General features: G+C 36.6%; 1 protein-coding gene across 2 annotated transcripts in view; it reads right to left on the bottom strand.

Annotated features, from left to right (window-relative positions):
- Positions 1-1,619: 1,619 nt before the first annotated feature.
- map3k10 (mitogen-activated protein kinase kinase kinase 10) overlaps positions 1,620-13,055 on the bottom strand; it is a 37,962-nt gene continuing 26,526 nt past the window's right edge. The window contains exons 2-12 of one of the 2 annotated variants that reach the window (XM_048168505.1): positions 11,641-11,821; positions 11,411-11,559; positions 11,030-11,205; positions 8,853-9,099; positions 7,614-7,736; positions 7,177-7,312; positions 6,725-6,834; positions 6,335-6,567; positions 4,358-4,892; positions 2,747-2,783; positions 2,506-2,634 (exon numbers count right to left, since the gene is read on the bottom strand). In XM_048168505.1, the coding sequence (XP_048024462.1) occupies positions 2,749-2,783; positions 4,358-4,892; positions 6,335-6,567; positions 6,725-6,834; positions 7,177-7,312; positions 7,614-7,736; positions 8,853-9,099; positions 11,030-11,205; positions 11,411-11,559; positions 11,641-11,821 (1,925 nt within the window). In that variant the 3' untranslated portion in view covers positions 2,506-2,634; positions 2,747-2,748. Of the gene's footprint in view, positions 2,635-2,746; positions 2,784-4,357; positions 4,893-6,334; positions 6,568-6,724; positions 6,835-7,176; positions 7,313-7,613; positions 7,737-8,852; positions 9,100-11,029; positions 11,206-11,410; positions 11,560-11,640; positions 11,822-13,055 lie in introns of both variants that reach the window. The other variant, XM_048168503.1, reaches the window with a different exon arrangement.

The raw sequence follows: 13,055 nt of genomic DNA on the forward strand, positions 1-13,055 counted from the left end.
CAAATCAGCATATTAGAATGATTTCTGAAGGATCATGTGACACTGAAGACTGGAGTAATGATGCTGAAAATTCAGCTTTGCATTATTCAAATAGAAAAGTTATTTTAAAACTGTAAAAATAGTTCATATTTCATAGTATTTTTGATTAAATGAATGCAGCCTTGGTGAACAGAAGAAAAATATTAAAAATCTTAATGCCAAACTTTTGAACACTAGTGTAGAATTGTTTGGGATTAATGAAACCCTGGTTCATTTGATTTAGTTATTTTCTTGCAATAAACAAAAAATAAATAGACACAATTTATCAAATAAATAAGGAAAAAGTGTTGCAAGTAACAGGGTTGCAAATTTACAATAAATTAAGCAGTCAGTTGGAGTTGTATTTATCAATGAACCTATTCCCATAAATTAGAGACTTTTTAGATATTTCTTTCTGGTAACAGTTTAAAGCTGAGCTGGTCAAATGCCGTCAACACTGGAGAGAGAATGGAATGAGATTCTTTACTTCCTGTTATGCTGTAGAAAGGGTTCAAATGACTTCATTTTATGAAATGTTCAATATTTTGTAATAGGAGGAAAATCATGCATGGTTATGCACAAAGATAAATGAGATGTTTTTGCTTATTAAAAATGTATTCATAAACAACAATAAATTCAGAATTTGTGTCATTATATTTGTTGGATACCTCAAAAAGTTCAAGGCTTCTAAGGTGGGACAGGCCAAAATTACCATTTAAAGGGGAATACAAACATTTAATGTTTTTTAAAACGACCTGCTTTTCATGATCGGTTCAACAAAACATGGGATTTATGCCTCTAAAGGTCCGTTCACACCAAGAATGATAACTATAACTATATTTGCTTCCAAACCAACAAACGATAACGGTTTGTTTATTCTAAGCTCATGTGCTGCAGTTTTAAAGTGTGTACAACATGTTTTTGCTGTTTTTGTTGCATTTACACAACTTTAACCAGCAGATGTCCTCAGCATGCTATGTTTCGAGTGAATAGCTAGTGTAATCGATCTAATCTAACAGTGAATTTACCTGACGAAGTCAATATAGTGGGATAAAAACGACACCTAGTCTCTTTCACTGCAACTTCAAAGGAAGCAAGACAATGTTGTCGAAACTAGTGCTGGATACCTGAGGTCATTTTATTTTACACTGTTTGTTAGCCTGGCGATCTAATTTTTTGACTAACAGTGGTGGCTTTTTCTGGAACTCGGCGATTAACTTCTCCACAAAATGTCGCCTGCCGTTTTAAATGCGCGAGCCATTGGATTCTGATTGGCTGTCAGTGTTTTATCGTTCAACAGCTGGAAAAAAATCGTTCTGAAAGTGATCCCCACGATATCGTTTCCCTATGTCGTTATCGTTATAGCTGTGGTGTGGACAGTGCTATTCTTTTATATTTGGAACGATTTTTTGAACTTTATCGTTATCGTTCATGGTGTGAACGGGCCTTAATGCTTAAAAAACTAAAAACTGTACCCTATTCTTGAAAAGTACCTCCACACATGGAGAGAAAGCATCTGCTCATGTTTAATATCACATTTGGACTGCTCTCACATTCTGATTAGGTCGTGCAGAGAGTCCTAATTAGTTTTTTCCAAAAAAGAAAAATAGAAAATTCTTATAGTACACCTATTTTTAGATCAGTATATTACAACGTATGCAACTCGTAAAAGAGCTCCCTGTGTCGCTGCAATTAATTGCATACACGATTCTCCTGATTATAATTACAGAAAGCATCACTGAACTTTACAATGTACACACTGGAGGGAACTTGTCATTTTCAGGCCGAAAAGCAGGTTGTGTCCACGGAGACCATGATGAGGAAGAGGCGCTACGATAACAGAGATATGAACAAAACGAGGAAGGTCACAGACCTACAGTAGTTAGACTGCCCTCTCCTGCTCCATTTGTGATAAAGCTTCTGAAATCGGCCGCCACTTAACCAACCGACCTCGGCTGTTATGAGGCCCATTAAACTCGGAGACAATGAGTCATTGCGGACACTCTGAAATAAACCGATCGAGGTCATTTATCGCTTAACCTGTCCAGAAGGCATCTGTCTAGCTACTGCAGAGGGCAGCTTTTCCATTAGAGCTGCCAGAGAGTGCGGTCTGATGGGATCACAGGGCAAACTGTGGGAAAACCTCTTAGGACGGCCACAGAGTGCTGGTTGAGGGTGCATCGACCCAGGCGGTGGGGCTTCTGTCTTTCTATGAGAAATTCTGACCGCAGAGAGTGCCTTGCGGGTGTTCGCACAGGGGAATGGTGCTGTCCTGGCTCTGGCCCTCCATGTCCATGTCGAGAAGGCTCTGATGGGCGGCACTCACCCCGGCGCTCACTCCGCTGTCACCCGAGCCCAGCGGACTGTCACAGCTGCTACCTGGAGATGAACTGAGCGTCTGTGACAGAGATGATAGTTTCCACGGGTCCGGACGTGCCCGAGCTGGGGTGGGGCGGGGGCGGGGTGCGAACTCGAGGGTTTTGGGACGCTCGAGAGTGCCCGTATGGCTGTCCGGCTCTGGCACGGGTATTGGAGGAGGGGGTTTGCGCCGATGGACTGAGGGGAAGACCATAGACGGGTCAGGTAGGCGTGGAATGTCAAGAGTTTCACGAGAACCTGGAGGAGAACATATGAACAACATGAAAGTTTACTTTATTGTCATTTACTCTGTAAATGACAGTAAAGGGATAGTTTAACCAAAATGAAAATGCTGTCATCATTTACTCACCCTCAAGTTGTTCCAAACCTGTTTGAGTTTCTTTCTTCTGTTGAACACAAAAGAAAATATTTTAAAGAATGTTGGTAATCAAATGGTTGACAGTAGCCATTGACTTCCATAGCAGGAAAAAAAAAAAAAATACTATTGAAGTCAATGGGGTCCGTAATCTGTCTGGTTACCAACATTCTTCAAAATATCTTCTTTTGTGTTCAACAGAAGAAAGAAACTCAGACAGGTTTGGAACAATTTTAAGGGGAGTAAATGATGACAGAATTTTATTTTTGGGCGAACTATCCCTTTAAAGATTTTTTTTTTTTAAATATCTTATTTCATATTTTATCCAAAAATCTTAAATCTTATTTAATGATGCTTATTTTTAGGACCATTTACATTTTTTGCTTTGTGATAATTATTTTCAAAAAGCACATTTCCCCCTCAGGTTCTCATTACCATAAAGAAAAAAAAAAAAATCTCAATGTCATTATTAACAAAACTTATACATGATTTAAATTTTTTTTTATATTTTTATTTAAATATATATATATATATATATATATATATATATATATATTAAATAGAATATAAATTTGATATAAATTGTATATGTTGAATATATATATTTAAATATATATTTACATTTACTTATATATATATATATATATATATATATATATATATATACACACATAGCTGTAAAATAAATGTATTACAGTCAGGAGAATCTAAGAAAAATCAATATTGATAATAATGGGAATTACAAAAAATTTTAAACAGATCTTAGTGTTCAATCGTGTTGTTGAGTTCAATTTTAGGTTTATGAAATCTATTTTATGACCATTGCACAATTTTTATACAATATTAAATATATGTATGAGAATCTTATTGATCTTAATGAGAAACACTATTAAGATAAATGGGATTTAGTTGTTCTGAAATACTGTCTTTATGTTGTGGTGACATTTACTAAAGAACCATTACTAGGGCTGGGACAATACATCGATTCTTGATTTGCGACACAATTATTCTGGATCGATTCTGATATTTTCAGAATGTTTCACAAATTGATTCTGAGCTTAGTTTTTAACAATAGATGGCACTACGTGTTTTAGAAACAGCCGTACTCTGCCTACTTCCGATTTCTTTACACACACCACCTAAACCTAAAATAATCATTCATAAAGTTCGAAAAGGTTGAAGCGAATTACAAGAGTGTTCGCAGTGGGCTGTGTTTACATTAATCTTGCTTCATAAAAGCATTCTGAACCGAGATGAAAGTATATTTAACCACTTACGTGACTCAGCCAAACGCATGAGCGCTCTTCTTCATGAGCATTTGAATGTGCAGTTTAAAAACTAGCCTAGAGCGTCATCTGCTGTTAAAACTAAGCTCAGAGTCGATTCGAGAGAGAATCGCGATACATTCGGAAAATATCAGAATTGATCCAGAATAATTGTATCACGAATCGAGAATCGATGTACTGTCCCAGCCCTACTCATTACTGTAATGAGTAGTTGTGATGTGAGCCAAAAGATGATTTGACAAAGATTCACTACATAATGAATAGCATTTAAAATCTTATCATGTAAAATGTCTCCATTCAAGTGACCAAAACGCTGTACCTGTATATGATGTGATGGTCGGGGCTGGTGCGGGGGGGAAAGGCATACTCCCATCAGAAGGGGTGCGGCGATGCCCCACGACCGTCTGCGCTCGAGGACGAATGGCCCCATCAGAGGGTGTGCGGCGGTGCCCACGGTTTAATGCCATTGCTGCAGAGACGTGGGTGGGTGTGAGCGACTGGTTGGGCTCTCGTTTGAAGCTCTCTGCCCTCAGGTCCAGCAGAGGGTTTAATGACGGCGCAGGAGAGACCACCGGAAGAGCACTACTAGGGGTCGGGGCAAAGTCATCAGGATCAGACGGCAACAGGGACTTGGTGGAATTGCAGTCGGAGAGAGAGGAAAGGGAGAGGAGCGTAACGGAGGGAGACGGGTCCATGCTGGGCAGGGTGGAGTCGTGATGCCGGTTGTGGGACAGGGAGAGAGACAGTGTGCGACTGGGTGGAGAGGTGCTGCGTCTGAATCGACCCGTGCGCTGGAACAGGCCCTCTTTCTTCTTCCTCTGCTCCTCTCGCGGGTCCTGCTCATCTTGACTCATCTGTACACATATGAATGAATAATGAGTTAAAATTGCATATAAATTGCATATGCTGGATTAATTATTTGCATATATCAGTATATACCAATTATCAACATCCATTAATTTTTATCAAAAAATTGCATTCTCATTATTATAAAGAAAAAATGCGATATTAAATAATATATGTAAAATATTTATACATCATAGAAGTATTTGTGTTGTACTTTATGCAAAAAAAACATCTAATTTTGCAATAAAATGTACATATATAATATATATACTGTATATTTAAAATTATTATATATGTATATATTATTTACCTCAATGTAAATTTAGAATATCATTCTAATATGTTGATTTTAGGGCTGCACAACGATTAATCGTGATTAATCGTTTACAAAATAAAAGTCTGTGTTTACATAATATATGTGTGTGTTCTGTGTATAATAATTATGTATATATAAATACATGCACATACATGTTTACATTTAAGAAATATATACATGTATAAATAAATATACACATTTATATATATTTTACATTACATATTTTATATATAAATATAATTTTTTTCTTAAATATATACATGTATGTGTCTGTATTTATATATACATAATTATTATACACAGAACACACACATATATTATGTAAACACAGACTTTTATTTTGCAAACGATTAATCGCGATTAATCGGTGTGCAGCCCTAGTTGATTTGCTGCTAAAAACACATTTCCTATTATTATTAATGTTGAAAACAGTTGTGCTCTCTCTCACTCTTATATATACATATATATATATATATATATATATATATATATATATATATATATATATTTATATAATTATAATTATTTATATATATATATATATATATATATATATATATATATATATATATATATAATTATTTCTTTTTTGTGTAAATTAAAACACATTTCAAACACATAAACCACATAAAACAAACTAAAAACACATGTCTTATTATTATTTCTTATTAAAACACTCTCTCTCTCTCTCTCTCTTATATATAAATTTACTTTTTGTGTAAATTAAAATAAATTAAACATTTAAAACACATAAACACATAAACTTAAACTAAAAACACTTTGTATTATTATTGTTGAAAACACTTCTGCTCTCTCTTTCTATATACAGTATATATATATATAATTATTACTTTTTTGAGTAAATTAAAATAAATTATAATATATTTATTTAAATATTAAATTAAACTATTAAATATTAAAAATAATTTGCATAAATATTACAATTAAATGTAGAATAATTATTCATTACTTAATTAAAGTATTACTCAATATCTTGTTATAATAATATACAAATTAAAAATCGACTGAAAAAAAACAACAGCTATGTCCAGCTTTAATCAGACCTCCTATTTTACCTCTTTTCTTTCATTACTTACTTTCTTTCCCACTTTCTCACTCTCTAACAGCGTGTACCTGTTGTCGTCCCAGCTGGAAGATGTCAGAACCGAGACCCACAGCGGCCAGTATGGAGGCACAGCCCAGCAGCAGCAGGTCACTCTTCTTCCTCTGGCTGCAGCGTCGAACCGTGTCCTGTGAGCCCGGCCCTGTACCCGCTGATCCTGAGCCCACCTCCTCCATCGCTCCATTACTGCCCAGGTCAGGAGCCAGACGTCCTGGAGAACTGTCATCAAACTCACAATGCTCCTCTACACAGAAGATAAGGGTGATGAATAAATAACAAATAAGGAGAAACAGGCCATAAAATTACTTTAATTTCAGTTTATATCAGTTATTAATTTGTTTGTTGGGTCATGATGGTCTTCAAACCTGAGTGTCTATAAGCAGAACATGATTCAGACTCACCCATTTCATTTAGACTTGAGAATCCAGCTGTTATAGGAGCATGTTTTGGAGACTTCCCCAGATTTGGGGCGCTGGAGGACCAGACCTTGCCCTCCCCGAGTGATTTTAACCTAAAAAAAAGTACTATCAATCAACTTATGCTGTCAAATGGTATTTTATGGTAATTCCTATCATGACAACTCTCGGAAGAGTTTAGCATGGTAATGGATATGACAATGTTAATGTATTTGGTCTATGTGGAATAAATCTGCTAAGGTTGTGTAGTGTATTCCAGCCTTAAGCTAAAAAAATTTTATATTTGCATACATTTTAAACTTGGCCTATGTAGTCATGGTGATTTTTTCATACTAAAATTTGCACAAAACCTTTACTAACATTATAAATAGACTTTTGGAGAAAGAAAATAATAAAATGAAGTATAACTCCTTTAAACGCATATTCTTTTGGTGTACCTGTCCTCGCCCCCGACTCTCTCACGCTGATGGGTGGAGCTGGGCCCCCATGTTCGGCCCTTCTTCTTGGTCCCTAGGTCCTCTTTCTTACACACAGCCGTCCGGCCCCACGTCTTCCTCCCATCACTGGGTGTCACTAGACCATACATACAAGTAATATGCACACATTTCAGTTTATTTTAGCATACTACATATTGCTACAAAACACTATATGTAGTATGGATTAAATAGAAACACAAGTATGTAAGCTAAGACAGTCTCAAAGCACTTCACAGACACAATAAACTCTTTTAAGTGTCTAGGTATTGATTCTTGGCACATGGCAGTGCAGGCGTACATCAATATGTACTAAGCTGTCCAGCAATGTACTCTGGTTCTTATTTATTCCACTATATAAAACAAAAACAATGTGCTGGATTCCTCTCGTCTTCACTTACGGCGTATCGCTCTGAGGCGAGGAATGACCCCTGGACTGGCTGGAGGAGTGGTGCTTTCGCTACCCTGACTTTTCCTCTTGTCCACGCTGGGTGACGCTTGCACTGTGATCTTATGCTCGAAACCTGAAACAGACACGTGCTGTCAGAGACGGAGCAATGAAAGGAGAAGTGTGTTTTTTGGGTTGATTTCAAATATCAACAGTGTTTCTCAGAAATCGCTTACTGCACCTTTAAAGGATTAGTTCACTTCAGAATTAAAATGTCCTGATAATTTACTCACCTCCATGTCATCCAAGATGTTGACAAAAGAAATTGCATTCCAGGATTTTTCTCCATATAGTGGGCTACAATGGCTACCAATGGATTGCCGTAGCCTTTCAAACATGATTACGTAATGCGTGGCGCATCTCAGTGCAAGAAGAGAATTTGTGGTTAAAAAGTATAGAATTTGATTTTTTTTAGAATATGACCGATCGTTTCGCTAGATAAGACTCTTATTCCATCGTGTAGAGATGTTTGAAGATGCATTGAAACTGCAATTTGGACCTTCAACCCATTGAACACCATTGAAGTCCACTATATGGAGAAAAATCCTGGAATGTTTTCCTCAAAAACCATCATTTCTTTTCAACTGAAGAAAGAAAGATATAATCATCTTGGATGACATGGGGGTGAGCAAATTATCAGGAAATTTTAATTTGAAAGTGAACTAATCCTTTACAGACATACTGATTTGGAATTAATTATCTGTAAATTTTAGATGGTTTTGATTTGCATTGTATGGTAAAAACATACCACATTTTACTGAAAAATATCAATAATTTGATAAAAAATAACCTTGAACATTTCATTCATTAATACAGTTTATTCACTATAGTTTAAAAAAAAGGTAATAAAATATGACAAGATCTCAGAGTTAAACTGTGTCAGAAAAAATTAATCTTAATTATGTCAGATAACACTTAAGCAAAACATGTTCAGGTCAAAGTGTCTGAATAATTTTTTGTTCCAAATTTTTATCAATTTTACTGGTAGTCCACTGCATGAAGAATTTTTGGGTATAATATGTCACAGTTTACTTTATTTTGCTATCCTCACTTACATAAATGAACTATAGTGTCCTGCACCCACTAGTAAAAATATATCAAAAATGTCTGAATAGTTTGTGGTTTGACTTTATATAGATAGATAGAGAGAGAGAGAGAGAGAGAGAGAGAGAGAGATTCCCATTCCACCCACCAGATGGCAGACTGATGCAGTTGCTGTCCCTGCCGAGTTTGAGTAGTCTGCTCTTTTTGAAGTGGCCTTTGCGTTTTTTAACATGTGGTTTCTCTTGATACATCTGATGGATGATGATGTTGAGCTCTCTCTCCACAATGTCGATCTCCCGCTCGGCTAACTCCTGCTCGCGCCTCCTCAGATGCTCCTCTTGCTCCCTCTGCTCCTCAGCTGCTCGTGCCAGAGCTTCCTCCCAGGATCGCAACTCCTAATGAACAGGCACTTATTTAGACCACTAATCCACTAAGTCTACAAGTTACTGCTTATAATATTGTTAGTGTAATTTCTTTAAGGCATAGATGATAAGATTTTTCCACGCTCTCTTTGGTGCCTTTGTATATTGGTTCACAATAATTGTGTGTAAACATACATGGGTCCCTAATCACCCAAAATCTCTACTGTATCTTTATAAGATCCTAAATATCTAATATCTACCTGTAAATGTGAACTACCTTTCAAAGGTTTGGCGTCCATCCGGTTTTTTTTTTTTTTTCTTCCACAGTATTGCTTTTTGATCAGAAACATGCAGTCTTGGTGTTATTTCAGAAACATTAACATTTTGAATGATTGCTGAATGAACATGTTAATTTTAAATATTATTATAGTTTATTTTATATGTATTTTTGATCAAATAAATGCCTTGATGAACATAAGAGACTTCTTTCAAAACATTTAAAAACTCATACTGACCCCAAACCTTTGAATGGTGCTATACTTTCTAAAATACCTATTTTAATTATTTTGTAATTTTGTAAATTTGTATTTATTTTATTATTCATTTTACATTTTAAAAATAATCATTTAAAAACTTGCAACTTTGATGTGACCCGGTTTCAACACATACTATATCCATATAAATTATAATATAAATATTATGGTTATGTTTGGTAACTGATAGTAAAGAAATAAAGCAAAGATTGTTTTAATGTATTATTGTAGATACTTTATTTGATCAAACGTGACAAGACTTTGATGTGACTTATAGTATGTTAATATAAATACTATTAATTAATATTAAAGGTGCCCTAGATTGTTTTTTACAAGATGTAATATAAGTCCTAGGTGTCCCCTGAATGTGTCTGTGAAGTTTCAGCTCAAAATACCCCATAGATTTTTTTAAATAAATTTTTTTAACTGCCTATTTTGGGGCATCATTAACTATGCACTGATTTTTTCAGCACGGCCCCTTTAAGAGATGCGCTCCCTCTGCCCCACGAGCTCTCGACTATATATACATCGCATAAACAAAGTTCACACAGCTAATATAACCCTCAAATGGATCTTTACAAGATGTTCGTCATGCATGCTGTATGCATGCTTCGAATTATGTGAGTAAAGTATTTATTTAGATGGTTACGTTTGATTCTGTGTGAGTTTGAGGCTGTGCTCTGTGGCTAAAGCTAACATTACACACTGTTGGAGATATTTATAAAGAATGAAGTTGTGTTTGTGCATTATACAGACTGCAAGTGTTTAAAAATTAAAAAAATAGCAACGACTCTCGCCTCCGTGAATTCAGTAAGAAACGATGGTAACTTTAACCACATTTAACAGTATATTAGCAACATGCTAACGAAACATTTAGAAAGACAATTTACAAATATCACTAAAAATATCATGATATCATGGATCATGTCAGTTATTATTGCTCCATCTGCCATTTTTCGCTGTTGTTCTTGCTTGCTTACCTTGTCTGTGCACAGATCCAGCCATTAATACTGCCTTTCCTTGTCTAATGCGTCGAATGGGCTGGCATTATGCAAATATTGGGGTCATACATATTAATGATCCCGACTGTTACGTAACAGTCGGTGTTATGTTGAGATCCGAGTGTTTTCCGGAAGTCTTTTAAACAAATGAGATTTACATAAGAAGGAGGAAACAATGGGGTTTGAAACTCAATATATGTCTTTTCCATGTACTGAACTCTTGTTATTCAACTATGCCGAGGTAAATTCAAATTCTGATTCTAGGGCACCTTTAAATAAATAATATGAATTATTATAAGGTTAAATGGGTAAATTATGTGGTATGATAGTATTGGTCAATAGTATAAGGTAAAAAAGCAAGTTACTGGTAGGCTACTACATCCTTGAGATGTACCAAATATGAAACAAACATCTATATATGGTCCTTACCTTCTCCTTTGCTCGTAGTTCATCAAACATCTGCTGGATCTCCAGCCTCCAGTCTTCCTGCAGGGAATGGAAAGACTCCAAGGGCATCTGGAACATGGCTGATTGCTCAATGTCCACCAGTCTCTTCAGGATACTCCCAAAAGATGGACGCCCATGTGGGTTAGGACACCAACACTCTACAGGGAGAGAGAAAAGTGATGATGTGATGTAAATCAGAGTTTCTCAACTCTGGCCTTCGAAGTCCATTTTCCTGCAGAGTTTAGCTCCAGATTAGCTTGTTCAGGTGTGTTTGATTAGGGTTGGAGCAAAACTCTGCAGGAAAGTGGACCTCGAGGACCAGAGCTGAGAACTTTTTCATGGGGTTCAACCGAAACTTCTTACCTCCCAGCAGCTGTGCAAAGGCCTCGGGGCAGGTGGAGGGGATGGGAAGGGTCAGCTTGTTCATGGCAACTCCGTAGGCCACAGCCAAAGCATCAATTTCACGGTACGGCACCTCACCAGTCAGCAGCTCCCAGAGTAACACTCCAAAACTAACACGAAAAAGACCATAATCAGCCGCAAAACCTCTAGTTAGGCTGCAAAACATAGTCCAGAGGAGGACGGCAGCTCACCTCCATACATCGCTGCTTTTTGAGAACAGGGACAGCTTGATGACCTCTGGAGCCATCCAGGCATACGTCCCCGCCGCGCTCATCTTTGTGGTGCGATGCCATTCCCGAGCAAGCCCAAAGTCTGTGATCTTCAGAGTCTTTCCACTCAGGTCGTCTCTCTCCACGGGCTCCAGAATCAGAACTGAAATGAAGAACAGAGAAATATGAAGTCAAAGTGGATTGGAGATTATATTTATGAATAATGAAGAGTGGAAACAATAATAACTTTTCCATGTAATATCCATTAAGGAGGAGTCTTGGTGGTGCTCATCAGAAGTCAAACCAGATCATCTGGTAAGCAGTAACTTTACACAAAAATGGCAAACAACATCCTTGATTTGCACTTAAGATTAAACTGAAGTGCAAACATACGTAACACACATTTGAGTCATATGATACACAGTGACACCTCAAGAAAACAAAACTAGACATAAATGCATTTACAGATCACGTTAGGTCTTATGTGCCCGAGAAACAAGCGAGCAGCCATCTTTAGAAATTTGTGTTTGAGCTTTCGTTTTTGTAGTAGCTCTGTATATTTCTATGTCATCACTGTCGAAGAATAATTAGCTGGTAAAGTGGATTTACTTATTGTAGAGTTAGTGAAAGAGTTATCATGTTTGAAGAGGATGTCATAATAAATGTCAGAAGACTGTTCATTCATAAATCTGTAAGATCTTACCTTCATGCTGTGGAAATACAAACCGGAATACAGAACAGAACGAGTGCAGCACTGACAAGGGGCGGGGCTACGTAAGGCTCATTCTTATAATGTTTCAAAGGGATAGTTCACAAGATAATTTATTATACTATGTTGTAAATGCAATTTTGAGTGAAAAGGAAAAACTGTTTTCGTGCATGTATCTTTAAATTCAAATGAGCTGCTGCTCCCCACCCCGCTTTCCAGAAGAGGGCGGAGCCTGTACAACTCATGCCTCGGATACTCTGCTAAAAACTAACAAAACATCTGTTTGGTTTTGATTATCATCTCTACCATGCAGTTCTTCGTCATCATGAACGTTTTTTATTTGCATGCATTTTAAAGCCACATCAGTTTAAACTTCTGATATTTGGTTTTCTGAGCGCACACACTAGAAGCACATGCACAGAAAGCTGGTTGTCAGACGGCACGTCCTGTGAGTATTAAACTAAGTTCTCTTTCAAGTCTTATTGCACATAAACTGTCAAATACACACAACAAGGTTGTCAACACAAAGTTCACAAACAGTCGGTTATGTCTGCGGACATCAACAGCAGGGAAAGAAATTGCATGTATTAAATCTGTATATTAAAGTGAAAGCAGCGTAATATACAGCACCTACTGCTATATATGCTGTCAATATGAATCAAACAACAAAAGGAAAACAGAAAATCAC

This window comes from Megalobrama amblycephala, linkage group LG19, assembly GCF_018812025.1.
Source record: "Megalobrama amblycephala isolate DHTTF-2021 linkage group LG19, ASM1881202v1, whole genome shotgun sequence".
NCBI classification, from domain to species: domain Eukaryota; kingdom Metazoa; phylum Chordata; class Actinopteri; order Cypriniformes; family Xenocyprididae; genus Megalobrama; species Megalobrama amblycephala.